The 27,741-nt window shown below is 38.2% G+C and overlaps 1 protein-coding gene across 1 annotated transcript in view; it reads right to left on the reverse strand.

Annotated features, from left to right (window-relative positions):
- The window catches only part of Rat1 (5'-3' exoribonuclease 2 Rat1), a 70,747-nt gene extending 43,260 nt beyond the window's left edge, over window positions 1-27,487 (reverse strand). The window contains exons 1-5 of the mRNA XM_064700726.1: window positions 27,326-27,487; window positions 26,919-27,273; window positions 7,379-8,658; window positions 5,952-6,041; window positions 1,369-1,525 (exon numbers count right to left, since the gene is read on the reverse strand). Of these exons, the coding sequence (XP_064556796.1) occupies window positions 1,369-1,525; window positions 5,952-6,041; window positions 7,379-8,658; window positions 26,919-27,273; window positions 27,326-27,400 (1,957 nt within the window). The 5' untranslated portion in view covers window positions 27,401-27,487. The remainder of the gene's footprint in view (window positions 1-1,368; window positions 1,526-5,951; window positions 6,042-7,378; window positions 8,659-26,918; window positions 27,274-27,325) is intronic.
- Between the last annotated feature and the right edge of the window lie 254 nt (window positions 27,488-27,741).

A 27,741-nucleotide genomic window follows, 5' to 3' on the forward strand; every position in this document is an offset into this window, starting at 1 on the left:
CAAGGTCAGGTGATTCTATGGACTTCCTCTGTGCGATAGGCACAGCAGACCTGGTACTTCTGACGGAAGAGTTGGTGCGATTCAAAGGGCTGGAGGGCGTGTCCCATATAACCCATGAAACAGAGGTACTACCCGAGCAACCCCGCGATCGAACGAGTCATCAACGAACAGGTGGAAGAACTACTCCGAACGGAGGGCCATCAAGAAGCCCGCACAGCGCGCCGATCGTGCTTGTGAAGAAGAAGACGGGGGAATGGCGGATTTGCAATGAGGACAGGCAGCTCAACGCGCGTTCAGTACAAGATGCATACGCAGTACCCCGGATAAACTACATATTGGAACGTCTATAACACGTTCGTTATATCTCGACGCTGGATTTGAAGCAAGGATACTGGTAAATATCCATGGAGGAGAGTAGCAAGCATGCTGTATGGCGTTTACGGTCCCAGGGGGCTATACCAGTGGAAAGTGATGCTCTTCAGTCTACACTCCGCGTGCGCTACTTTCCAGAGGGCCTTGGACTCCGTAAATGGGCCAGAAATGGAACCTCACGCATTTGCCTACTTGGACGACATTATCGTCATGGGCGTAACGAAGGAGCAGCACGTGGCCAATTTGAGGGAAGTGTTCCGACGGCTAAGAGAGGGTAACCTGATCTGGGATTGGCATCATGGTACCGGCAGTTCGTGCCAAATTTTGCATCGGTCGTGCAGTCAATGACCGCTCTATTTTAGAAAGGGATGAAGCGGTCGTAGGGAGCAACTAATGGAGCGGCTGCCAACAGCTGCGATCCTCGCGGGCTCAGACTTCAGCAGGAAATTCGTGTTGGCGCTGTCCTGACGCAGAGCTAAGGCGGAGGAGGCGGAAGATTGCATATGCAAGTTGAAAACTCTTGAAGGCAGAGATCAACTATTCGGCCACGTAAAAATAGTGTCTAGCAATCTGGCCAATTCGATATTTGAGGTGCTACCTGGAAGAATACCGGCTCTGTGTTATCTCCGACCACATGGCGCTCAAGTTACATACATTTGCACAAAACCATTATACTTTAATGGGATCAGGGCAAAATAAAGTATCACCAAAATGATAAATGTGCTCTGCATATGGAAAACGAGAATTTGTATACCTTTTGTAATTTAAAAGATCGACTCGTTCATACAAATGGACAGATAGGCGGAGAGCTAAGCTATGAGTTAAAGTTTACTGACATGCCTAGATCGACTCAGTTCGTCATCTTGGTCAAGAACATATATACTTTGTAGGGTTGGCCATGCCAATTTGCCATTTTTAATGATGCCGTTTCTTTTTAAATCAAGTGTTAGCTTTCTAGTAAAACACTTTCAAATCAGATTCAAGAAAAATTCTTACCTTCTTCGTCCGTTAAATGGCTATGAAGAGGTATAAGTGCCTTAAATAGCCTGTTTTCATCAACAAATGGTAGCAAGGCAACTCCTTGCCATGCGAACTTTTTTCCATTTAGATCAATTTTAAAATCGTCGGGATAAAAGTCAATTATGGTTGAGTCCTAGAAAAGAAATGAAAAATTCAATATTAGGTGACAATCCTCCATATGACAAAAATTTCCATTAAGAATAGCATAGGCCGACCAAGGAATTTTCAACCTTGGCCCTCCAAGAGTATACTGGTATGGCAATGAACTCAGTATTATCTTGAATTCAAGTTGAACAGCACTTACAGTAAATCCCAAAACCGACAAATCTCGCGCGTGTTCTTACTCGGTGATGAACAATAATGCAGACGATAGAGCTAATTCGCGTCAAAAACAGTAGACAGGCTACAAGGCGTCAGTCAATCTCTTTCGGAGACTGGACTGGCCAAAAATGCAACCAGTTCCTCATTCAAGGCTATTATAGAGTCCAAGGTGCATTCCAAATCTATAAAATATAAAATCTATATGGTCAAAAGTGACCAGGCCCCTGAGCCCGCTCCATAAAAGTATAGAGGACTGGATCATACTAAATATACGTTATTACGTATACATAAGCTTGACCTAGCCCAGCTTCTTTAGGAGCTGACAGATCTGTTCCAAAGAACCTTACCGTTTCCTTTATCTCGCCCTTCGCAGGATCCTCCAGTCCCCAGTTTCACATCTAGGTTATTACCTAGTTATTACCTAGTTATTACCTAGATGTGAAACTGGGGACTGGAGGATCCTGCGAAGGGCGAGATAAAGGAAACGGTAAGGTTCTTTGGAACAGATCTGTCAGCTCCTAAAGAAGCTGGGCTAGGTCAAGCTTATGTATAGTAATGATGTCAGGCGCACAGCTCAAGCTTAGGGTGATGAAGATTTATCTGCTTCACCCAGTCTAGATAACCCTTTGCGGAACTGCTTCGCTAAATGGACGAGGTGGAAATTGGTTATTAACTCATCTAAGAACCCAGGACTATAAGTGAAAGAGTTTGTGGATTGGAGTCTAGCGAATACCATCTCTCTTTTCGCGGGACGCAAGAAATAACAAAATTGTAGTGATTAAAATTTTTGTGGTTAACGTTGGAAGCATAATTATCCTCATGATAAGTAAACTTTGTCCATATAGCATCTTGAAGTTAAAAAAGAAGTTGCTTCACAACAAATCGGAAGTTACTCTTTAAAACTTTAATATAATGCTGAATAGGTCCAATCATTCGTAAGTCTTAGGTCACAGGCACTATGTATCCAGATAATCGCAAATTATGTCTCTAGCTGAAGTGCATCCACCGTCAAACGTTGGAAAAATCGGAACTCTAGCAAACCAAATGCAATGCATTAGGCTAAAATATATAGTTTCTATCTTAATTATAAAAATTATATTATAAAGTTGTTTCTAGATAGCTTTCTTCCGGTATGCGTGCTGTTTTTGGTGGAAGCATTTTTAGGTTATCCCCTAGTCGGGCACCCCGGATAGTTAATTCAGGTGCAGAGGGGTCATCGCGCTAGCTGGCAAGCTAACATGGTTTTGCAAATTTGGCAAAACGGTTGTAATAGAGCATAATTGTGAAATCAGAGGAACCAATAGCCACCAATGGTTCCCACGAAAGGCGAGCCCTTATTATATTAGTTTGAAAAACCAAATCACTGCTAGCACATAGTCCTGCCTTTTAAATAAAGAAATCAGTTTACTATAAATAATAACCAATCAATTGGTTTATGTGCGCCGGAGCAGGGAGGCGCAAATTAAACAATGAATAAAATACTTCAAAAAGAACAGTCCGCATACAAAATTATTTCCCAGAATTAGTTCCACAATAGAGTTAGATACTTCTATGCTAACTGGCCAAGCTAATTATCAAAATAGGACTTAAGTTATAGGTTAGAATCGAAATATGACTCAACAGAATTATACACTAGTATATATGACTAAACAGAATTATAAACAAGTATATATGATGCTCAGGCTCTATACCATATCCATTATATATTCTACTCATAAAGCTAACAAGGAATGGAATTTAAGTTAGCCGATGATGTGAATTTTTTAAACTTGGCCCATCCTCTTTCCCCCAACTTGAGGTAGAAATAAGGATCAATTAACAAGAGACTCTGATCGGGAGTTCCTAGTACCCTAAACCCTCTTCTACCAACACCAAATGCAGCTCTTGTTACGAGCTCGTTTGCTAAGTGCTTCTCCAACCGGACTCGAATCCGTAGCAACCGCACTACTTGCCACCGCCTCTACTCGACAGCCATACCAATAATTCATTTTCCACGAGAGAAAATCGAATCAAAATAGCAACACATAAACACAGCACAGAAAACAATACAATCGCAATTGTAACGCTGTTGAATGTGTGTGTGTACCTGTGTACAAAATTCTTGCAATTTGCGCAAGCTACCGCAAACATGTTTTCTTAAAAAACTCTTGTATTACTTAACCGAACTTGCAACCGATGCAATTTTCAAGTAGATATTATTGTGCTAATATAATGAATATTTGTATACTCTCAAAAAAGACAATTGCATTAAAATTGGTGGGTAGTTCTAATTGATTTATAGCTAAATAGTGAAGGCGGGGCGACAGCTATAAAATGAAAGATACTTGATCTGAATCATGCAGCTACTTGTCAAATTTGGTGACTAAGCTTTTTAAACCTAACAGATTTGCTCAAAGCAGCAGGATTTCGATATCGATTTTCAGCGATTGCTTGAAATTCGGGCAAGCGGGGGTTTCTTTTTTTTTCTTTTTTATTTTATTGCCATATGACCACTAAATTTGATTAGGGCATTGAATATTATTAACATTCTAGTTTTTCCACAAATTTCTGCTGGTCAGTAAACCATTAAAGCCATTTGGCCCTGATATACTTATTCAAACACATATGTAGTATGTGTGTGTAAAGCTTGGGCATTTAGAGGTCCAATAACTTCAAATCTTTTCAAATTTGCATCGGATAGGTAGGCAACCATAGCCACACAAGCGCAAAAATGCTTATATACATATACAAATTTGTGTTATTGTGCGTGCACGGCCGGTCCAAAGAGTTTCCCCTCATTTCAACATTTACTTTTACTCTTTCTTTCTCTACTCGTACTCTTTCACATCGACGTGGCAAATTCTTCATTATTTCATATTACTGCTCCCCTTAAAGATAATAATGAAAGAGCATTGAGAGCACTGAGATAAAACTAAAGTAGTTTCCCGTAGTGGGAGCGAAGTAAGTTAGCAATTCCGTTCAATCCCACAAAACTTGTGGCTCTCTAACTCTTTGGGCAAGTGAGAGATTTTTGGACCCGTACAAAATCGGATAGGACCCTGGATCCGGACCCAGGTGTACCCGCCATACATGTTGAATGGTAACAATCAAAACAAAGCATCTCCGTCGGCATTAAGCATATATATTCTTGGTCAGCAACAATAGTGGAGTCATTCTAGATGTCTGTCTGTCCGTATGTATGCCAGAACCTATGAGAGCTAGAGAATTGAGTAAAGAGTCCTAGTGGCCGTGCAGTTAGATTTTGTTTCCTGCCACCGATAACTTGCACCGCTTCTAAGCAATCGTTGAAAATCGGTATCAGAATCATTTTTTTAAGCGGTTTTAAGAGTAAGAGTCATAAAGTTTGACATAGCTTCTGTGTATCATCATATATATATATTTTGATTTTTGGATACCGTCCCTATACCGCAAAATAAAATAAATAAAAGCCTGAATCGGAATCAGATATCAATTTAATGCTGAAATACTGTTAGCGAATATACGAAAATACTATGATATACTCCCGAAAATTTCATTAAGATCATTTTAGAAACACAGAAGTCATTAAAGAAAACATTGAACAGCCACTTGGTAGCAACCGCAAAGCGCAAGAACTTCGACACACGTACATTTAAGTGAGAGTATTTTTTGAATTTTAGAAGTAGAATGCATTGTATGCTGACCTGTGTATCTGTGCTTATATTTTAGTTTATTTATTTTTTCATAAAGATCCAATACTTATGGCGTCAGGTTTCAAGATAAGACATTAACGAAATGGCTAAAAATAAGTTAAAAGTTCCTTCTCTATAATGGCAACAATGGTTCTGAAATACAGGAATGGGACGCAATGAGATTCATTATGGTTTAATCCCAAATGGAAGATTATTAGTGAATCTGTAAGGAATATCGATGTTATCCGATAAGCGAGCATTCATTTTTCAATTTTCAAATCCCTACTTTCAGTGCACAATATTAATATACTCTATTGATGCTGATCAAAAACATATGTATATCTTTTATGGGGTCGAATATGCTTGTTTTGTCTTATTTGCACAATACCATTATACCGTCTTTACCAATTTCCAATGGGTTCAGGTAATAATTCACTCGTTGGATACCTCCTCCTTAACACATCTTATTTGTTTATGCACGTATCAAGGGCAAGTAAAATGTCCTGATCGGACATTGCCCACTCGAAAACTCTTACTTGCAAAGTACATATACAAATATATAATTTTACAACGAAGTTTATTACTTACAGGTCTGGACATTAGTTGTGCCCAAGGCTCTGGAACATGGGAACTGCTAGCTGCTGGAAAAACACCCATCAGTTGCTCTAAGGGATTAAACTAAAATACAGAAAATAATAGAAATTTGTTTATTAGTATATAAAGCGGGGTTGCATAGAAAAAAGTAAAGTTCACTAGTCGGAAGTTCCAGACTAGGGGATACCCCAAATCGTCTTCTACCAACACCAAATGTAAATAAATAGTAATTAAAAAAAATAAAAATTTCCTCAATTGGACTGGAACACATAACCCAACAGAGCTTCTTGTCACCTTTTCTATTTGACTGCCATGCCACCAATTCATTATCAATGACAAAGAAAAAACGAATTCAAATAGCAGCCTATACACATAGCACAGATTACAATCGAAATTGTAATGCTGTTTATAGACTGCAATTAAGACGAGCAGGTATGTGTGTGTGGACATGTTTACAGTAATTCTTGCAATTTGCGCTAGCTGCAGCAAACACGTGGACAATAAAGGCACACGTTATTTTTAACAACTTCTGTGTTTCTTAACCGATCTATATAACATTTTTAGCAGTAGACCTTTTTTTATATGGTTTGTATATTCTCAAAAAGAAAATTGTGGTTTAAACAGATGGGTAGCTTAAATTAATTTATTTGTTTGATTTATAAAATGAAAGAGACTTGATACTTGATGCTGATCAAGAATATACATACTTTATGGGGTCGGAGATGATCAATGAATCAAAATAGCAACACATAAACACAGCACAGAAAACAAAATATACAAAATTCTTGCAATTTGCGCAAACACGTTTTCTTAAAAAACTTTTGTATTACTTAACCGAACTTGATGCAATTTTCAAGTAGATATTATTGTGCTAATATAATGAATATTTGTATACTCTCAAAAAAGACAATTGCATTAAAATTGGTGGGTAGTTCTAATTGATTTATATCTAAATAGTGGAGGCAGCTATAAAATGAAGATACTTGATCTGAATCATGCAGCTACTTGTCAAATTTGGTGACTAAGCTTTTTAAACCTAACAGATGCTTCCTTCTGCCTGCTACATAAATTTGCACAAATATATTATACACTCTTACCCGTTTACAGTGGGTTCGGGTTATAAGAATGATAGTGAGGAACAGTGCTTAAATAATATACCAGGGTCAAAGGTACATTTTATTATAAATTCATGGTGAAAAGCATGTAACATTTGTATGTGGCATGTGTATGAAAGGGGAAAGTCAATAATTTTTTGATTTTGGGAGCTCATATTTATTCCATTAGCATTTTTTGGAGACTCTTGTCATCAGCTCGGAAAACGGACCATCTATAAGTTTTTTTACTATATTTTGTAAGAGTTTTCAAATGTCGCTTTAAGAGTACAATTCTTTATTTTATGTAAGCTTAATCCATAATCTTACCGGTTTTGTTCCTTTTTCGAAAATAGTGGAAAGCCCTTGTATATTTACAAAGTCCGAAGCAAACGGTGCATAATGGTAGGGAAAATACCAGTTCCAAGAAGCACAGCCTTGATAGTAATATTTTAGAACCCAGCATAGACCCCTTACATATTGAAGTGCAACAGCATAACGAAATTGGAGATTTTCAGGGGGTACATCAAATTTAGACTCGTAATATCTGTTTTTAAATCCGTCTTCCCATAGTCTGACTTCATCATTGTTCTCGTCATCAGCATCATCTAAATTTGCTGTTGTACTAGAACGTTTGGTAGCCCCATTTGACGCCGTTCTTACAGAAGATGCTGCCTGTTTATAATTCGTTATGGTTTGACTTTTATCTTTACCTGGGCCAACTGCCGTCGGACCGAAGATAGATTCTTCCAAGGCTTTAAAGTTATTATTATCTCTTTGTTGTCTCGCCTTATATTGCTGCTCCCTCCTTTGCCTATCCTTGAATATTTGATCCTCAACATTTCCTAAGTCTGTCATTATTAGTTGAACCCTATCTAAATTAACGTCACCTGAATCCGTTAAATATCCTTTGGTCTTGTAAACACATTTTTTGTACAACTCAACCAAACGATCAACTGCACCTTCTCTGATTTCTAAACTGGGTAGATGAGGTAAAAAATCATTTCCGACAAAAAAACACATGAATACCCAGTCATCTAAGACTCTCTCAAAATCATATATGAAAGGTAAATTGGGCATTTGCAGAGTTTTTTTAAGATATTCTCTCAACACACTTAATCGGACAAATATAAATTTCACTTCTGCTCCAATTGGAACATCTGGCGAAAAATGATTATTACTTGTGCCAGCTGCACTTAGACCCATACATTTGTCCATTTCGTGACCAAATTGATTACAGATGTCACATGGTCGTGGCTTATTTGGCAGGAATTCTTCACGAATTATAGTAAAGTTAGGCTCGTGAGTAGCGAGTCCAAGCATTATCAGATCTGCATCAGCCCCGCAAAGAACATGATGTGTATTAGGATTATGGTCAGGCTGCGCACGTTGCTTTCGTATATAGTCCATGATTTTGTGTTCTCCTTCTCCAGGTACATTTGCATCGGATAAAATAACTTGTATTCCTTTCCATGCCGGATTGTTATTAAGGCGATCATGTATATAATAGTGTAAGCATTTACTTAGTCTATCCATAAAAGGTGTTCCTGGAGTTATGCAGTTTGAGTCAAAATGTTCTCCTTTTTCTTTTTCCGGAGGAAGTTTGCAGCCTAAGAATAACAATGATTTAAGCATTAAAAATACATCAAAGTAAAGTCAATAAAATGAATAAACTACATACATACTAACATTGTAAGAGTATCAGACCACGAACATACTTTGAACGGCGATAAGATGCACGTTATTCTCTTTTGAAAGAAATATATTGAGCCGCCCAACAAAGACACACTGATTGCTAATACTAACTTTAACCAAATTGGCTTCAGTCTACTCGTCGGGTGTCTGAGTAAGAGACTACCGACCATTGTCAAACGGTCAGAAGACGCTATAAGCAAACCCTTAAAATTGTAAGAAAAATCTCACAAATGAAATTTGCCGGGACAAATTAAACGAGAAACAAGGAAGACGCTCTATTCGGGAGTACCCTGCACCCTCTTCTACCAACACCAAATGCAGCTCGCTCTACGAACTTGTTTGTAATAAAAAAAAATGCATCCCAATCGAACTCGACCCGTACAATTCAGTTTTGTTGAGAAATAAACGAATTAAAATATCAGCACATACACGCAGCACATAAACCAATTCAATCGCAATTACAATGCTGTTGATAGAATTCAATAAAGACGCGCAGGTATATGTGTGTGTACATGTATATAGTCAATATAAGCATTATTATAACTTCTGTTTCTTTACCGATCTTGACGAAACTTTTCACAGTAGATTTTGTTGTGTTGCAGATTATTCGTATATTCTTAAAAGGCCAATTGCATTTAAATAGTGGATTATTTTTTATTGGTTTATTTTTTATTTATAGCAATTAGGTGGAGGCGGGGGGAAGGCGTCAGCTATAAAATGAAAGTTACTTGATATTCTCTTAAAAGATAAAAGATTTGCTTAACTAAAAGGTTTTCAGTATTAATTTCTCGGGGGAAGTTATCGATTATCGGAAACAAACTTGTACTGCGTGGGCACAAGGACCTTCATTCAAAATTTTAAGTCACTAGCTCTTATGGTATATCGAAATCCTGTTTTTGAGCAAATCCCTTCGGCTTTAATAGCTAATCACCAAACTTCAAAACGTGTTGTCATATTGGCTAGCCAAATAGTTGCGACAGCTAGCGCAAATTGCAAGATTTTCTGTATACGAGTGCATCATTCATATGGCTGTGGAGGCTTATGTTATGGCTTATGTTCCCCCGAAGGGGGAACTTAAAATTATTTTCAATCATGCCAATCATGTTATGGAGAGCGCGCGGCATTTGCTGTGGGTAGAAGAAGGTTCAGGGGTTTCCATAGTCGCACACTCCCGACTAGAGCACTCTTACTGATTTGGTTTCAAGAGTTCTGTTCTATTTGCTCCGCTGTCAATTTTTTGTTTGTGGCTTTCACCAATTACTGTGTATAAATTATTCAACATGCTGCCTTTCACATAATTTCATTTGGCATATCTCTTCTTGCTGCTATTTTCTTCATTTTTAAAGCTAGTGTCTATCTGTCTGTGAGTCATCACTACTTACGTAGGCTACGTTTCATGCCAATTGAAGGTAAAGGCAACACTGTATTGTATCCGAGTCCGCATTGCAGAGTCTTACCAATGAATAAAATGTTGTTAGTCTATAGCCAATTTAAAATCCTCTTCAGACTGCAGGCCGCCTCCGGAGAATCTGGGGCCGTTCTAAAGGTTATCTAAAGTACAATTATCCAAGGTTAATTTTGAGAAGTGGAACTACTTTCTCGGCTATTTATGTTCGTTAAAGGTGCCTAAGCCTACACTTTCGATGTGGGAGCAATCCCGCTTGACCAAGGCTGAGATTCCGAACTGGCTTGATATATTTTTCCTGGAAGAACGCTATCCCACCCTAGAGCCGATGAAGACACCCAGCATACAATATTTTGCGTCAAGCTTTCAAGAAGTTTTGCTTCAATTATCGAGTTCGTGTGCGTTCATGGGTCGGAAGGTAACTTGATAACAGATCGATTATTCAATATGATCAAGTTGTCCTTCCAAGTAAGAGGGGAAGCTCAACTTTCTGGGCTACTATCAATATCCGTGATCCACTGATCCACTGATCGGATGCACTGGCCTTCCTTTCTTTCTTTTTTACCCAAGTGTTCATCAATCAAGATGCCCAATTAGACAATTTAAATAAACCTGTAGGCATATAAGAGTCCGACTCCGTTTGCGAAAACAATTTGGTTCGCTCCAGTACCAGCGATGCATTAACTCTCCTGATCACACCTTACTTAAATGACATGAAACAAGCCTCCCTAAATGAATTATTTTTACAGGCCTCGTTCATTAGTACGTCTTGACGATGCATTTCTTTCGAGATATGTCTTCAATGCTGAAAGTACGAACATTTTTGACAATTCGGATCTTACAGCAGCTTACTGATGATGAAGCAATGCGCAAGCTATTGAAATTCCTCAAGCTAGCCGGTTTTCTGCTGGGAAAGTAAACTTTGAATTCAAGGGACTTTCTATATGATATCCCTAGCAATCATATATTATATGACGATTTTCTCAAAAAAAAAAATGTTGCAAGCATTGCCCAGACTGTATGTGGTGGATGGATCGCAATCCCGAACGTGTTCTTCTTTCCAAAGGATCAATTATCTTTTCTGTTGAGCATGCATCTTTTGGATACATCTTTAGACTATTGGGCACTTGGGCTCGCCTTTGAATTCTTTCCTGTCCCTACCTATCTACCTGGTCTCCAGATACTCCTCCTCTGTTAGGAACTCGAAGAATTTGGATGAGCCATGATATCTGTCAAGGACACCTCAAAAAATTCCTCGCATCTTAGCTCTGTCTTGGAACGCTTCAACTGTGTCAATCTGGCGGCTACTGACATAGCTTTGCCTACTGACATAGCTGACTCGCATTGGTCTGGGTCGGTTTCCTGGGCTCCGGGACCGGCTACATCTCCAGCTAAAGGAGAACTGTTTCTCCAGGTTGGTTGACAAGGGCTTGCATGTAGCAACTGAAATTTTCGATATCAAGGCTGAGCTTGTGACTTTTGAGCCAATCTGCACATTGTTAATAAGCTTCCCGGTGAAAACGGTGAATTTGAACCAGAAGTAAACAATGCAAATATGTACTACAGCAAATCTGGTCTATCATGTCGTGAAAATTGTGCCCCTTTCCACGATATAATGCCTTGAGAAGTCGTAATGCATGGCAGAAAAGTCAGGTTGCTCTTGGAGCCAGTATATTAGTGGATGTTGCCTTTACAACCGGCGCCCCTAGATTCTTGACCTCACTCCCGGATAGCCAGCTTGGCCAGGACATGACTCTTAGTTATATCGACGAGCTGTGGAGACAGCGGGAATCCAGCGCATCAACTTAAGCAACTATGAGTGAAAAGGGGCTATCGCGTTTTGACAAGATAATGTTGATTATATTAAGCTTAGTGTAGTATAATATATACATAAAAATGTGCACTTGAAAAACTATCAACCAGCGTTCAAGAGAACGTAGGTCACTCAAATATGCAGCGCATACAATTCGTCCACTAGCCAGCTTTGGCGGTTTGAGTGGGAAGCCTTATGAATTAATGTACATAGCAGGTCAACCGCTGCGCGCATGGACATATATATATATATACTCTGCTACCGTAACTGCTAAGTCCGTCGCAACCAGCATTTATTGTCGCCTTTACCCACCCGGTCAACGACTCTGATGGACAGCTGGCGACTACTCTAAGCGTTAGTGCTGAGGGTTCCTATTTTATAGTATGTGGCAATTCGCACGCTTTGGGGTTGCAGGCGGTCTTGCTATAGGGGAGACTCTGATGTCTATTATATATGTGTGTAGCCTTTAAGTGCTGGTCACTGTTGGGCCCACACACTTTTCGAATGACACCAGCCAGTAGCCTACAAGATTTTAAGCAAGCCGACAATCCTCCCCGGTGGTTTAGATGGCAAGAGCTTCAAGGACAGTAGCCTGACGAAAGCGACATTTTCGCCAAAAACGTGACCAGTTACCACCTTGGTTCTGCTCTGAGTGGTGACTGCTCCAGCAAGACGTGGACGCTCTCTATGGTGGGAATGGAAGACTGCCATAGCAGAGCACAGAAGACTTCTGCAAGTTGCCAAATCTGCATAATATTGACTGAGACATTAGTTATGCCATTTGATTTCATCATTTGCCAGATAGTGGGTTCCACAATATCTAGGTCTGGCTTAGATTGTGGAGGGTGCTAGCGTCGTTTCTGGTAGGCAGGGTGGTCGCTGTGAAAGGCAAGATAGCCCCAGACAACGGCATTAGCATACGAAACTGCATTTCTGGCGGGCAGACGATCAGGCATACCGACAGCATCGCCTACCTTGATGTGACACTTGACAGACGGCTTACGTGGAAGAAAGTTAACAGGACCAGCGGTCACTTTAAGCGGGCCATTTTAAAAGCTTACCAGGTCTTTGCGGAGCATAACATGCGTTGGTATTTCGACATTGAAAGCGATATACCGTCGCATTTAGCACAACTTACAAAATCCACCAGGAGTCTATGGAGCCTTAGACAATCTCACTTTCCCTTAAAAAGTATCCTCACTCATTGATGTGGGACCATAAATAATGCACAAAAAGGCCTATTAAATATCCTTTGGCTTCGTTATGACACAGCTGTTTCAATCGCACACTGGGTTCTACATCAAATAAATGATTACAAAGACCATATTTAAATTTTAAGGTGAGGGTTGAACGCCTTCTTTTTTTAAATATATAAGAACTAGCGGGTATAACCCGGCCTTGCCCGTGGAACGTATGCTAAAAATCAACGTTCTCAAAAAGCTTCGAAAATGATTATGAAACTTATCGGACGGTAAACAAACAATTTTCATAGAAACGTTTTCCGCCAATTTACCAATGTTGCGAGTGGAATTTCCCAAATCGCTGAAACGCGTATTCATTATATTCTTATGTAGAGTTTTGAAAATAAGTTTAGAGCAGATCGGACACAACTTAAAACTTCGCCCAAAAAATCTTTAAATCGCATTCCCCCCGAAGAAGTTTGAATTCTGCGAAAAGTGCGAAACACGTATCAAATGATTTTTATTATATAGATCTCTGGAAATGAATTTGAGCGCGAAACGTCACCCACCAAATTTTTGATCTCTATTTCCACCACGGAGGAACGGAATTTTCCTAAAAGTGTGAAACACCCCTCAAATGAATTTGAACAAAGATCTTTGAAAATAAGTTTGAGGCCGATCGGATGGTAAAACAAAAAAAGTTACAAACGTTTTTCGCGATTTTTCCACACTTGCGGGTGGAATTTCCCGAAACCCCGTCTTACCGTGCGTCTACATCACATAAGGTAACTACAGTGAAATCTTCAGCTTCCTAGCTCTTACGGTTTGGGCTGTGCGTTGATTACCAATCAGTCAGTCAGGACAAACAGTTTTATATATAGAGATAAATTTATTGCCTCTAACACAACAGTTGTAATGGTCTTCTTCTTTTAATGTTATAAGTACAATGAAAATATAAGCACAAATTCTAAATCGGGAAATTAAGTAACTTTAAACGAAGTCGTTATCTTCGATTTATATGGACCCACTGATTAACTTAATCTTAAACGAGCAACAGAAAATGTTGGCAAACAAATTTAAAAAAAAAACAAGTAAAAGGTTCTAGTCAGAAGCTCCCGACTAGGGGATACCATGAACCCTCTTCTTCCAACACCAAATGCATCTCGCACTATGTGCTGGTTTACTTTAGTATTAATAAAGATAAATAAATAAAAAAAAGTTTCCTTGGCAGGGTTCCAACTCGCAGCCTTTATGCAACAGTCAAACCAGCCAAAAAAATAAAATAGTTTCCACGGTAGAGTGGGTTCAAACTCGCAACAGACCTCACTAATTGCCGCCGCCTCTACTCAACCGCCACACTAGTAATTGATTCTTAACGAGAAAAAAATGAATTAAAATAGTAGCACAGAAAACAATACAATCGCAATTGCAATGTTGTTGATAGAGTTCAAAGCAGATGTGCATGAATATGTGTGTGTGCATTTATACAGAAATGCTTGAAATTTGCGCTTGCTGCCCCTGATACAAGGAAAGTCAAAACACGTTTTCTTTAATAACTGTGTTTCATAACCGATCTTGATGAACTTTTCTACAGTACATCTTATTGTGATATAGAATATTTGTGTATTCTCAAAAAGTCAATTTCATTTAAATTGTGGCTTATATTGGTGGGCAGCATAAATTGGTGTTTTTATTTGATTTATAGCTATGAGGTAGTAGCGGGGAGGTGGTGACAGTTATAAAATGATAGATACTTGATATATATACTATTCTAGAAGCTACATATCAAGTTTGGTGACTAGCACTTATTATACACCAAAATTGCTAAAAAAAAAAAAAAAACAGGATTTCGATATAAATTTTTATCGATTACTTGGAAACGGGGGAAGTTTTCGAATTTCGGAAACTAACTCGATTTGCGCGGGCACTAGGAGGACCTACAGCTAAAATTTCTCTAGCTCTTATAGGTTTTGAGATCCTTGCGTTCATACATACGGACGGACAGACGGACGGACAAATAGACGGACATGGCTAGATCGACTCGGCTATTGATGCTGATCAAGAATGTATATACTTTATGGGGTCGGAGATGCTTCCTTCTGCCTGTTACATACATTTGCACAAATACTTTATACCTCTTTTCCCAATTTTTAATGGGTTCAGGGTATAATAAAAATAAGTTTAAAGTCACAAATTAAGTGCAAAACATTTAAATTAATTAATGGGTTATTGCTTATGTCGTCACACAACAACAACATGAAAGGACACTCTTCGCTTCAGCTTCTTTCGTTGTCCTCACACATTTTCAACCAGAAGCACGAAAAAAAATACAAAAACGCAAAGAAATAAAGGGTTCGACGAAGAGCGAAGCCCAATCACCATCGGTTTTTTATTTATTTTTTTCTGTCCTGATTTTTAATTGCAACGTCTGCTCCTTATATATAAGCCAAATCTTTGAAATATCCGACCCCTATATCATTGTTGGTCAGTATCAACAGCCGGTTCGACCTAGCCATGTCCATCTGTCCGTATGTATGCACGCGTCAATCTCAGAACCTATAAAAGCTAGAAGAAATTGAACATAGCTCCTGTTGCCCGCGCAGTACGAGTTTGTTTCTAATAGTCGATAACTGGCCCAGTTTCCAAGGGCCAAGGTTTTTAGACAGCATTTACCAAATTTTATATTTAATTTCTAAAATAGTACATACATCCAAGTATCTTTCTTTTAATTTGTATTTATTTTGGGGAATCGTTCTTAAACCAACATAAAGTTGGTGTGGTGCTACAATCCATTACCTCAGATACTTATGTTAATCAGTTGGGTTCAAAACAGCATGGACTGTTAGGACGTTGTGGTTTGAAATGAACGGGGACTTTATTGCACTCCATCTTATAGCGCGTAAAAAAAAATTCAACTGGTTACTGCATCTTAATGTGCAGTCAAAGAGTACTTTGTTCAAAACAGTCTAATCCTTCTTTGACATTGGGAGAAGAAAAAATTGAGCTTCGAGAGGTGTATTTGGCTAGCCATCGCCGTGGAAATGCCAAAGGCGTGAGTTATTTTCCTCATATACAGCGATACTTGCACCATGCATATTCATTTCGCACAATTCATTTTAATATAACACCTTTAATTGCAAGTGCTCAAAATCTATTTCATTCGTTAAATTAACAAAATTTTCAGACTTCATATAACTTTCTGACTTCTAAAATGTTATAACATTGTTTCATTAACATTTTTTTTTAAGTATTATGGGATTGAACTTACAACTAAAAAAACTTTCAAAACTCTTTTTGATGGCAACGATTTCCTTCATCAACGAAGGAGCTCCACATCCGCTCCCGAAGGAGCTCCACATCTTCATATACTCCGACACTGTTAGCGTTTTCGTAGCACCTTCGAATACTACTTTTATTTTCAAATTAAATCCTCTTTACAACAGATTGTCTTCCTAACCAATTTAGTACCTCATCAAAACCTGTGCTGCATACAAATGATATCAATTTCTATTTGACTCACGATGCGGATCTATATACAAGACTGTTTAGAATGTAGAAATTTGTATATCCCTTTTCCTCAATAACGGTGCCCACTATCCTTGTCAATTCATCCCCAAGCTGACTTTCTCTCAAACGATGTACTACGACGGTGAATGTAGCATAATTCACAAAATGATCCAATTTCCGTAGCCATTAGTATGTTTGTATGAAGAATAGTAGTTTTCCCAGTCGCACACGCCGGCGAAATTTTACAAATACCAGAAAGCATCGTGGCGAAGTGCGATTATAAAATTGTCACGGTCAGCTCATGCAACGGATCCAATAACATGTGCCCCTAAAAAATGTCCCGTTTCAGCTGCACACTTTTGAGCCTGCTCTTTCTACTAAACTTAAGCGGAGAAAACCTATGTTACATCGAGGGCAGTGGCGGCGCTGTGCTCTGGTGACTGGTATCATTTTCCTTGTAAATTTTCCGTACTGTGCTCAAGGATCTAGGCATGGTCGAGTACGGCCCTGTTTTGAAAGGGGGAGTAGTTAACATAAGTAAACAACAAATAACCAAATTGGGCACTGGGCACTATAATGCAATGTAATAGTGCTGACCAGGGTGCCTTTGGCCACTGACTCCGGGGCCGAGGAGGCGTAATATGAGACTTGCACGAGGAACAAGCTCAGCATTATGTTGGACGCCAACCGGTAGTGCGACATAGAGTAGGGCTAGTTAGTTATATTCATATATTTGTAAAATTATTCTTTAACATACCTCGAGCTGGCACAGTAGGTGCAGCCGAGAATAACAAATAATGTTAACTCAGTAAAATAACCAGCGCATTATTATTTTGGCGAGTCAAGCTGACTACAATTAATCAATTATTAAATCCATTAACCAACCAATCAAATACTCGCCAAGAGGTTTGGAGATAACTAGCGCCCAACTCGAAAAACTAAACTAAAACGCAGGCGAATATTGTGCGTATAACAAAAAAAAAAAAAACAAAGAAAAGCGGAAATCGCGCAGAAGCAAGTTAAAAAAAAATCCTTAAAACAAGTCGACGAGCCAGCCTTGCAGCCACGAGCCAAAATACAGGCTTAAAAATTCCATTATCACCAAGCGGACGGCTTAGGCCATCAGCGACGAGGTCAAGGTGCCGTCAAAAAATAAAAATGAATAAAAATAAAGATAAAAGAAAAAAGTAATATATAAAAGAATAGTTTTGTGTCGCTGTCAACTATTCGATTTTATAATATTGTGCCTGTTCTGGATCAATATTCTAAACAAATCCATAATAAAAAGAGTATACTTACGCCGCGATTAAAAATAAAAATTTGAAAATTTAAAACACCATTATGCAAACATTAAAGAATTTATAGAAAACGACGCGCACAACAAAATTTTATCCGTTGCAGCTTTTTGTGTCTGAATTTATTTATTTGCCTGTGCCGGCAACCAACAAAACAGACTAGTTCAAGCCGTTCGTTTAATTAAATATTTTTTGAAAACAGAAAGAAAATTAACTGTGAGGACTCTATGAGCAGGTCTGACAGCGTAACGGACGATATTAACGACTTGCTTTGTAGCCTACAAAAATTAAAGGTGGCATAAAGTTCCCAGTCTATTAATTCTGACAATAAACAAGTTATGGACGCGGCGCAGTTGCAGGCAGTTATAGCAACAGCAGTGGGCACTGCGTTCAAGGTCCATATGAAAGAGTTTAATAGTAACATGCAGGAACTCACAAACCGAATACTAAAGGTGTCGGTAGCGGAACCTGAGATAGAAGTGTATGAAGATGTGACATTGGAAGCGGGTGTACCTTGCGACGAAACTCTCGACGCTATAAAGTCTCTCTCAGCATTTAATGGAGCTCAAGAACACTATGTGTTTGGCGTCAAGCGGCAAAGGCTGCATATAGACTTTATAGCATTATAGCTCCATTATCAGGCGGCTCTAATATAAGAAATAAAAAAAGGGGCACAGCTGACAATCCGCTAGCATCTTTCGGCATAACATTAAACATTGATGCCATTATAGCTAGATTAGACTTTACGTATGCCGAAAAGCGAGCAGGAGCTTGGCACATTCTACGACGAGTTTGGGAAAAGGCTCATCTTGTTAACAAACAAAACTATAATGGAGTATGATGTCTCTCTGGCACAGCACATGAATGATAAGCACAGATCAGACGCACCTTGCGTGTTCATATCTGGACTTAAAAGGAACCTTACCGATGTTCTGTTCTCACCTCAGCCAAAAGACTTGCCGTCTGCCTTGGCAACGGCACAAGAAATCGAGTCCAATCATGATAGATACACCTTTGCGGAAAACTATGCAAAGAGCTTGGAGGAGAGAGATGAAAAGTCACCTCAAAGCTACCAGCATCAGAAACAAGGCGACCCAAATAACAAAGGGTACAACATTGAGCTAGGCAAGAGCCCACACTTCAAAAAGAACCAAGGGGGCCAGTCGCAGTGGTGCTTCCGCGGTCACGACCCGGTAGAAAAAATTGATGTAGATCCAACATCTTCAAAACTTCGCCAACAAGGCTACAATCAGGGGTCTCAGCTGCGCCTACTGCACGAACCAGTAATTATCAAAGTAATTTAAAGAGATCAAACAGTTCGGATGGGCTAAATGATCAGAGGTATCAGATAGTTAATCATGTAGCTTAAAAGGATCCTCGTCAGGAAGATTGTGACTATGACCGCACAGCCTCCGCAGCAGTCACAGAGATCGAAGATGAAAATGAGACTGGTTATAGCAGTGACTCAGTTCACTTTTTAGTGGAGTCTCCCTGCTCCCGTTCAATGAACGAGAAGTAGGAGGGACGACTTTAAAATGTTTAATAGACACTGGGGCATCAAAGAACTACATTCGACCCATATTTGAAATGAAAAACACAGGCCCCGTCGAAAATCCATTCGACGTGAAATCTACCATCAATGGTATAATTGGACATGACCTTCTAACGAAGGCAGGTGCCACTATCCCTTTGAAAAGCTGAGAAATACACTTCATTGGCAGATCGAATCCAGTACCCCAAGTGCCAAAACGTTAATCTTACAAAAATTTACGAAATAGAAGTTCCTCCGGTTGTGAGGGACATTCGCAGACTCTAATGAGCTGCTGCCGTTTACTACATTGGTCGTCGGAACAATTCTAACCGAGGACGATGAACCGGTATATTCAAAATTATATCTGTTTCCCATGGGTGCGGCCGGTTTGTCAACAAAGAGGTAAAGGATATGTTGAATAATGGTATCATTCGCCCAACCAGGTCACCGTACAATTTGATCTGGGTAGTGAGTAACAAAGGATTTGATGACTCAGGTCCCAGTAAGAAGTGCATAGTCATAGATTTCCGGAAGCTCAATCAAAAAACCAAACGCGCGGTCAGTGAACTTTCCTCGAGTTACGCGATCGAGGCTACTGAGAAACCATTGAAGGGCTTCAGAAGCCATATGGTACTGGAAGAGACACGTTTGCCGTTAAAGGAAACTTTCGTTCTAATGATGAAATTTGGGATTTGAAAATTGGGATTCTATCATTGACATTGGTCTTGCCAAGATGTTCCCTTCGGCAAAGTTTTGGTACTGCAAAACAAGAATGACCGATATTTTTAGAAATGATGAGCAAAGGGAATTTGTGAAAACAGAACACAATCGCGCTAACAAGGCCGCGAAATACGTGTTTCTTTTGAGACGCAAAAAGGGATCAGATACCGTCGATATCATTCTACAGGCCACCATAGAATATATCCGTTCGAACCACTCGGTCGGGAGCAGAATGCCTATTGACTACACTCACCACACCATGCGAGATAGTGGAAGACATAAGAAAGCGCCACAAAGCGCAACAATTGCAATTGGCTAAGTCGGGGAAGAGTAGTGGAAAAGGCCAATAAAAGACTTGAAATAACTTCACCCTGAATGAAAAAATAGAAGCTGTTTTGGGAAAACTCTTCTCATAAGAAGGAATGTAGTCTATAGGTGAGAGGCTATATCAGGAAGTTCCGTACTAGGGGATATCTTGAAATATCTTGTACAACACCAATTCTAAGTGTTTTTGTTCTAAGAACTGCTGAATTAACAACAATGGTAAATAGAAATGATACTAGAGATATCATTTCCCTCAATGATGAATAATTCTAGTGATAGCAGTGATATTGCAGTCCTACGCAAACGTATGCATTTGTTGTCAGATGGTTAAAATTTGATGTATTTATTAGTTTTTGTTTTTTTTATTTAAAACAATTTCTGATATTATTTTCCTTTATCCAGTTCATAATTTTTTTTAATATATTTAATGCATTCAAATGTAAAAGCACGGAAAATAAATTCTCAAGAAACCGATTATTAAAATTTTATGAATTTATTAGTTTTAGTTTTTGTTATTTAAATAAATTTGTGATATTATTTTCATTTATCCAATTCATAATTTTTTTTATAAAATATTTAGTGTATTCAAATGTAATAGCACGGAAAATAAATTCTCAAGTGAACTCTAACAAGAAATTTCTGCAATGGTTTATTGTACTTGTACGTTTATTTTTTAGGTCTGGAACCAATCTACTTTTTTCCCATTTAGCCACAATCTTTCTTACACGATTTTATTGAGAACGTATCTACCGTGTAAAAGGAGAATAAGGTGCATACTGTAATTCTTGCAATTTGTGTTGGCTGCCTCAAACACGTGGTCATTGGTCACACGTGGATTATCGGAAATAAACTCGTACTGCACGCTACTAGGAGGACCTACCTTCAAAATTCCAAGTCTCTGGCTCTTATAGGTTCTAAGATCGTTCATACATGCGGACATGGCTTAATCGACTCGACTATTGATGCTGATCAATATATATATGGTTACGGGGATGATTACTTCTGAATGTTACATATATTTGCAGCAAGCCAAGGTTCAGAGTATAAAAAACGGCCAGTACAAGATTTTTCATATATTTTTTTTTATATTCTTATAAATTAGTAGTGTTACTTTTTATTGGCACGTTCAAATACTTTTAATCCCTTTTTTTTGAGCTGCACTATCTAATACAAAATTAAAAAAATACACCCCCTCAGATTACATCTCCTGACAGAAGTTGATCTGCTAAGGGAAAATAGTAGTCAAATAGGTTTAAAAATAAAAATGAAAAAACAGATCTACGCTCCAACCAATAAGATTTTTGGCAAGAAATATAATAATTCCACTGGACACAGAGAATCCGATAGTAGTGAACACGTAGGCCAATACAATATAAATAATTTGCCGACGGTGATTTAAAAGGAACACTGGATAAGAAATTCACAGGTATTAATGTTACCCTGTTAATTAATCTAAATAGCGATAGGGTTTTAGCAACCAATGACATAATCCACTTTATCATAAAAATTTCGAAACCTTAAGTATATATGTAAGAAGAAAGTAGTTTTCCCAGTCGCAGACACTTTTGAGCCGGCCAGTTATAAGCAAGGTAAGCGGAGAAATCTACGTCACATCGTGAAGTTGCAATCAAAATTAAACATGAGAACAGTGGCGCCGTCGACTTTGTATTTGGCCGTTGTAGTTGGCCGATATAATCTTCCTAGTAATCTACAAACAAGGAGCGGACATGGCTGAGGACGGACCTGTTTTGAAAGGGGGGTAGTTATCATTAATAAATAATAAGCCACTAAATTGGGCACTGCTCACTATAACACAATATATTAGTGCTGACCTTTGCTGCTGTCTTTGGTCTCTGCAATCGTCGCCGAATGCTGATTTGAATCTTGCACTAGGTGCAAGCGCAGCATTATTTTGGATTACATACGACGTAGCGTAGGGCTAACTAGTAAGTCATATATTTGTCAATTTGTCAATTAGCTTATCCAAACTGATACACATGTCAATAATTATGGAATCATGAAATGCGAACCCCTGCGAAATGCAGAGTTGGTGCATTTCACAGACGCAACAACACCAAGCTGGCGACGCCGACATTGACGTTTTCTCGTTGGAATGAGTTTTCATTAGGTATTTATTAAGACACAAAATGTAGTTTGTAATATCGACTCATTGTAAGCACATAAATAAATAAATGTTTTTTTTATAACTTACATCAACCGAATTGGTTAATTGGCGCCCGAGCAGGGATACGCGAAACTACTAAAAAAAAGGACCATAAGAAATTCGTTCGTGTAAAGTACACAATAAATTTCACATAATGAAGAAAAATACAACTAATCACATAGTGATTACAAATAATAAAGAAGTTCACATAGTGAATAAAATCATCATCTATCCAAGAGTGACCGCAAATAATAAAAAAAATTCACATAGTGAAAAAATGCATCTAATCAAAATTGTGATTAAAAATAATAAAAGGAAATTCACATAGTAAATAAAATCATCTCCTGATCAAGAGGGATCACAAATAAAATCCACATAGTAAAGAAACTCAATTCACGGAAAAAAAAAGTTCTTACAACCTGAGAGGAGCAACAAAAATAAAAACAATACAAACCAAAAGAAGTAAAAAAAAAAAAAATAATAATACGAAACCAAGAAAAAGGAAAGGCAAACAAATAACAACATATAAACATTAACTAAACTACAAGAAGATCAACTCCATAAATAATTCCCCCTAAGAAGACATCCGAAAACACCCACATGGATCGGTATAACATTTATGTAAGTCATCGTTATCATTTGAGTTGTAAAACCGTAAAATCTTCAAAGACATAAGCTACACTATTTATAAGAGCAAAGAAAGACAAAACCCTAACGAATACAATTTATATGAATGCGGAAGATCTAATAATAGAATACTTATCAACAATGTCACTAAGTTATTTGTCCAATACTACTAACCCCTCAGGTCCCTCTCCACTAACTCATTTTTCCACATCCCAAAAAATAAATACTAACAATTCGATTAAACAGGTAGTTAGGAATCCGGTCATAAAAGAAGATTATGAGCCACAAATAGACTTTATCAGAAATCTGTCGAATTTAGAGAAGGTACCAGACATTGTAAAATGTCTCAGAGAATTTTCAGGAAAAGCAAGTGAGTTTAACTCATGGAGAAAATCAGTTGACAAAATATTAAAAATGTACGAAAGTCAAAAAATGTTCACCAAAATACTTTGCCATTTTGCATACTATCAGACATAAGATAAACGGAGAACAGATAAACAGACATAAAGCCGCACTAGAGTCGTATCGTACGCCTCTCAACTGGACCAAAATCAGACTTTGCCTTCTGCAACAATACGCAGACAAACGAGATATTGGTACCTTAGAATACCAGTTAAACACGCTAATTCAAAGCAGAGATAATATAAACACTTGCTATAAAAAAATTTACGAGATTCTCTCAGTAATCCTGGACAAGATCGACTGTCTAGATTATAAGGAGGAAGCATTGCTTGCAATGACCAATTCTTATAGACGCAAGACATTAGACATATTCATAAGAGGATTAAACGGCAACTTGCGAAGTCTGTTAAGAGTTAGAAGACCGACAAGCTTGCCAGAAGCCTTGAACATCGTTTAAGATGGACAACCCAAATTATAGGGCGAATCAAGCTAACACTATGCATAACACCTTGTCGCATAACGTTAGACGTGGTCCGCAGCCAACATATTACAACAATGGAGGCAGAGAAATACCTCAAAGACCAGTACGTAACCCAAACTTTTTCCTAACATTAGCATATTTTGGACAGGGTCAGCCTAGATTTGTACAACAGCAACAACAATTCCCACCCTCATTAACGCCAAGGCGTCAACTTCCACCCACTCCGATTGAGGTAGATAGTTCCGTACAAACGCGTCAAGTTAACTACCAAAATAGACCTCAAATAGCAAGTCAGTGTCCCAATACCACACAACTAGAAAGAGTAATCAGGCCGCTCAGCAAATGAGACGAACTCTTTCTCAGGTAACACAGCAACCTAACAAGCAACAGAGTTTTTAATACAGAAGCCATCAATGAAGACGAACGGGTTATGAAAAAGAAATAGATTATAAAGAGCAAGAGTATGCTATAATCGAAAATCAAGAAGAGTACGAATATGAAATCGTCGATGATGTAAATTTTTTAGACGAGGTTCATCCTCATTACCTTTCTTAGAGGTTGAAATAAGGAACGAGAAAAAATAATATTCTTAATAGACACCGGCTCCAGCCTTCACTCATTCGGGCACCCATACCGAATGAAGTATGCTTCGCAGAAAAGTCTATAAGTATTTTGGGTAACGGGATAGGCAAAATTCAATTTTTCCTTTTGTCGGAACTATGTACCTTTGAAGGTATCATAGGTCACGACACATGAAAAATTTAAAGGTTATAATAAATACATATGAAAACTATTTGAAATACAAAACAAAGGAACTTTCAATTTGACTTATAGCTAATGTAGAACTTAGACTTTGTCACTTAGATGACCAAACTATCCAAATAATAAATTCAATAGTTAAAAAATGCCCAGGTCTCTTCGACGAACCGGACAGAAGACTTTCGTCAGTCAAGTTGGGGGGAAATAAAAACTTAAAGCGATAATCCCTGTCTATTCCAAAGCGTACACCTACCCTATGTCATTAAAATAGAAAATAAATAGCCAGATAAAAGAACTATTTGCCGACGGCATTATTCGACCATCGCGTTCCCCATATAGTTATCCGGTGTTCAAAAATATAAATTTTAACAACTTACGATTAATTTTTCGTGACGCTCGAACGAGCTAATCTTAAAACCCAATTAGACAAATCCGAATTTATGAAAGATAATTTAGAATTTTTGGGATTCGTAATCAGCAAAGACGGTTTAAAAACCAACCCAAAAAAGGTAAAAGCAATAGTCAACTTTCCTAAACCAAAAACAATCCATGACATTCGCTCCTTTTTTGGCATGTCTGGATATTATCGCAGGTTCATCAAAGATTACGCAGAAATGATAAAACCATTAACTACGCTACTTAGAGGAGAGGCGGGTAGAGTCTATAAAACAATTTCAAAAAGAATTCTTATTAACTTAGATGCAAACAAATAGAAGCCTTTAATAAAGTAAAAAAAATAAAACATATAAAGGGGAAACTGCATGTCTATTGCCGATAAGAGAATTAAGAAATCAAACCAAAGTAAAAATAACGGAGGGTGCAAAATTGTACACATGCGTTTTGTTTTAGTTTTTTTTGTTTGAATATTTTGCTGATTTATTTGTGTTTTTGTTATATACGCCAATTTGTTAAGAATTAAAAAACAAGTTTTTTGATTTGCTTCATTCGTTTGGATATTATTGACTCACAAAGTTCAAAGTGTCAACTATGGAAACACTTTTGCTCCCTACTGTATGTACTTTATGGGGTCGGATATGCTTCCTTCTCCCTGTTACATACATTTGCACAAATACATTATACCCTTTTTACCCATTTTAAATGGGTTCAGGGTACAAACAATAGAGCCAATAGACACAGGCATAATTCTTCTGTACATTAGGTAAAGAAAATGCATTTTTTTCTTCATATGAAAACTCCAACTTAAAACCACTACCAGCCATGATCCAACTGGAGAGACCAATAACGGCGATAGAAGAGGTGTTATCACTGCAGCTAATGAGAGATCTCCATACCAAGAACACTGAGAAGATAGGCGCGTTACGAGCCAATTTAAAGCAAACACTATCACTAATCTTGGAGTAAATTCCGTAATACTTTTGGTCTTAGTTGCCTATGCAATAAAACTCAAGCTGTGCACTATTACTGCGGTAACAGCCACACCAACTAGAACGAACAGCTCTCAGACAAGGTTGACGAAACAGAAGCTCACCCGAAAAAAAAATTTAAGAAAACATAGAACCATCCAAGATATACCTGGCTTTTAAATCGACCGGGACGTTCGAGATCCGAAAGGGAGGAGTTAACTCCTCCAAAAGGAGGAGTTTCCCAAATTACCAACATTTGGTTAACCAGCATTCTTACATTTGGTTCCCGCACGTGGCCAGTCAACGTGCTGGGCAAATCTGACACAAAGGTGTTGAGTATTCAACTTTATATGCATACGAGCTCAACGCGCTCGTTGGGCAGCCAACCGTGGAATCGCAAATTCGGCATAATTATTGCACATGTTAATAATTATGGAATCAGCGGAACCAATAAAGTTCGTTGGTTTCACAGACGCCACAACACCAAGACGGCGACGCCGACAGCGACGTTTTCTCGTTGGACTGAGTCTTCATTAATATTAATAAATCCGTTATATCCCCATGCGAAAAAATAAATGGATATAGTACGACTTAATGCTTACCGCGTGTTAACAGTTCATTTCGAATACGTTCTATTTCCAATCTCTTTTCAATTGTTTCTTTTGCAGCTCGGAACCTTCGAGATCTCTGTTGATTCATTTTTGCTCTGGGGGCAACTCCATCGATGGCCATATATAATAATTTTCTTGGGCGTACAATACCAAAAAGTCTGTCAATGCAGTCAAATATAGCAACCATCATTTCTTCTTCATTTTTAGGAGCTGGTTTGTCTTCAGGATGGGTGCAAGGGTGTATTATGCCGTTCATATCAAGATATAAGTTATCAAACTCCACTCCATTAGGATTTGGTAAAGTTAAATCTTCGAAGATGGTCTTGCCTGTTTCCGCATCTACTCTCTGTATTTCTTTCGTTATTAAAAATCATAATAAAGCTCTGTTTCAACTATACCTTATTTTCATTACATTCTATAATAACGCAAGGATATTTTTTGCTTAGCCATCGAAAAAAAGCAGGCACTCCCATTTTAACTTAAAGTAGTGTAGCACTTTATATCCCGTTTACAGACGATTAAACTCAGAATAACCAAGTTAAATTGCCCATAAACTGCGAAAAAGTCGGATAAAAAATGCACAGAAAATATTTGAGTCAAATAATGTTCTTTACGATAGTATCGATGAAACTCGTTTCCACGGCAAAGCTTTTTATATCGCATCAATTTTGTATCGATTTCGGAAGAGATGTTTAATAACCTTTTTCCATTATGCTTAAAAAATGTCACATTTTCAAATTTCATATATTTGTGTTCCATTGGCAAGTGTCGGTTGTTGGCAACATGTGAGTGGGAAAAGTACCGCTAAACAGCC

The sequence above is a fragment of the Drosophila montana genome, unplaced genomic scaffold (genome assembly GCF_035044405.1).
Source record: "Drosophila montana isolate Dmon_TW-CO22-7 unplaced genomic scaffold, ASM3504440v1 contig_1866_1, whole genome shotgun sequence".
NCBI classification, from domain to species: Eukaryota; Metazoa; Arthropoda; class Insecta; order Diptera; family Drosophilidae; genus Drosophila; species Drosophila montana.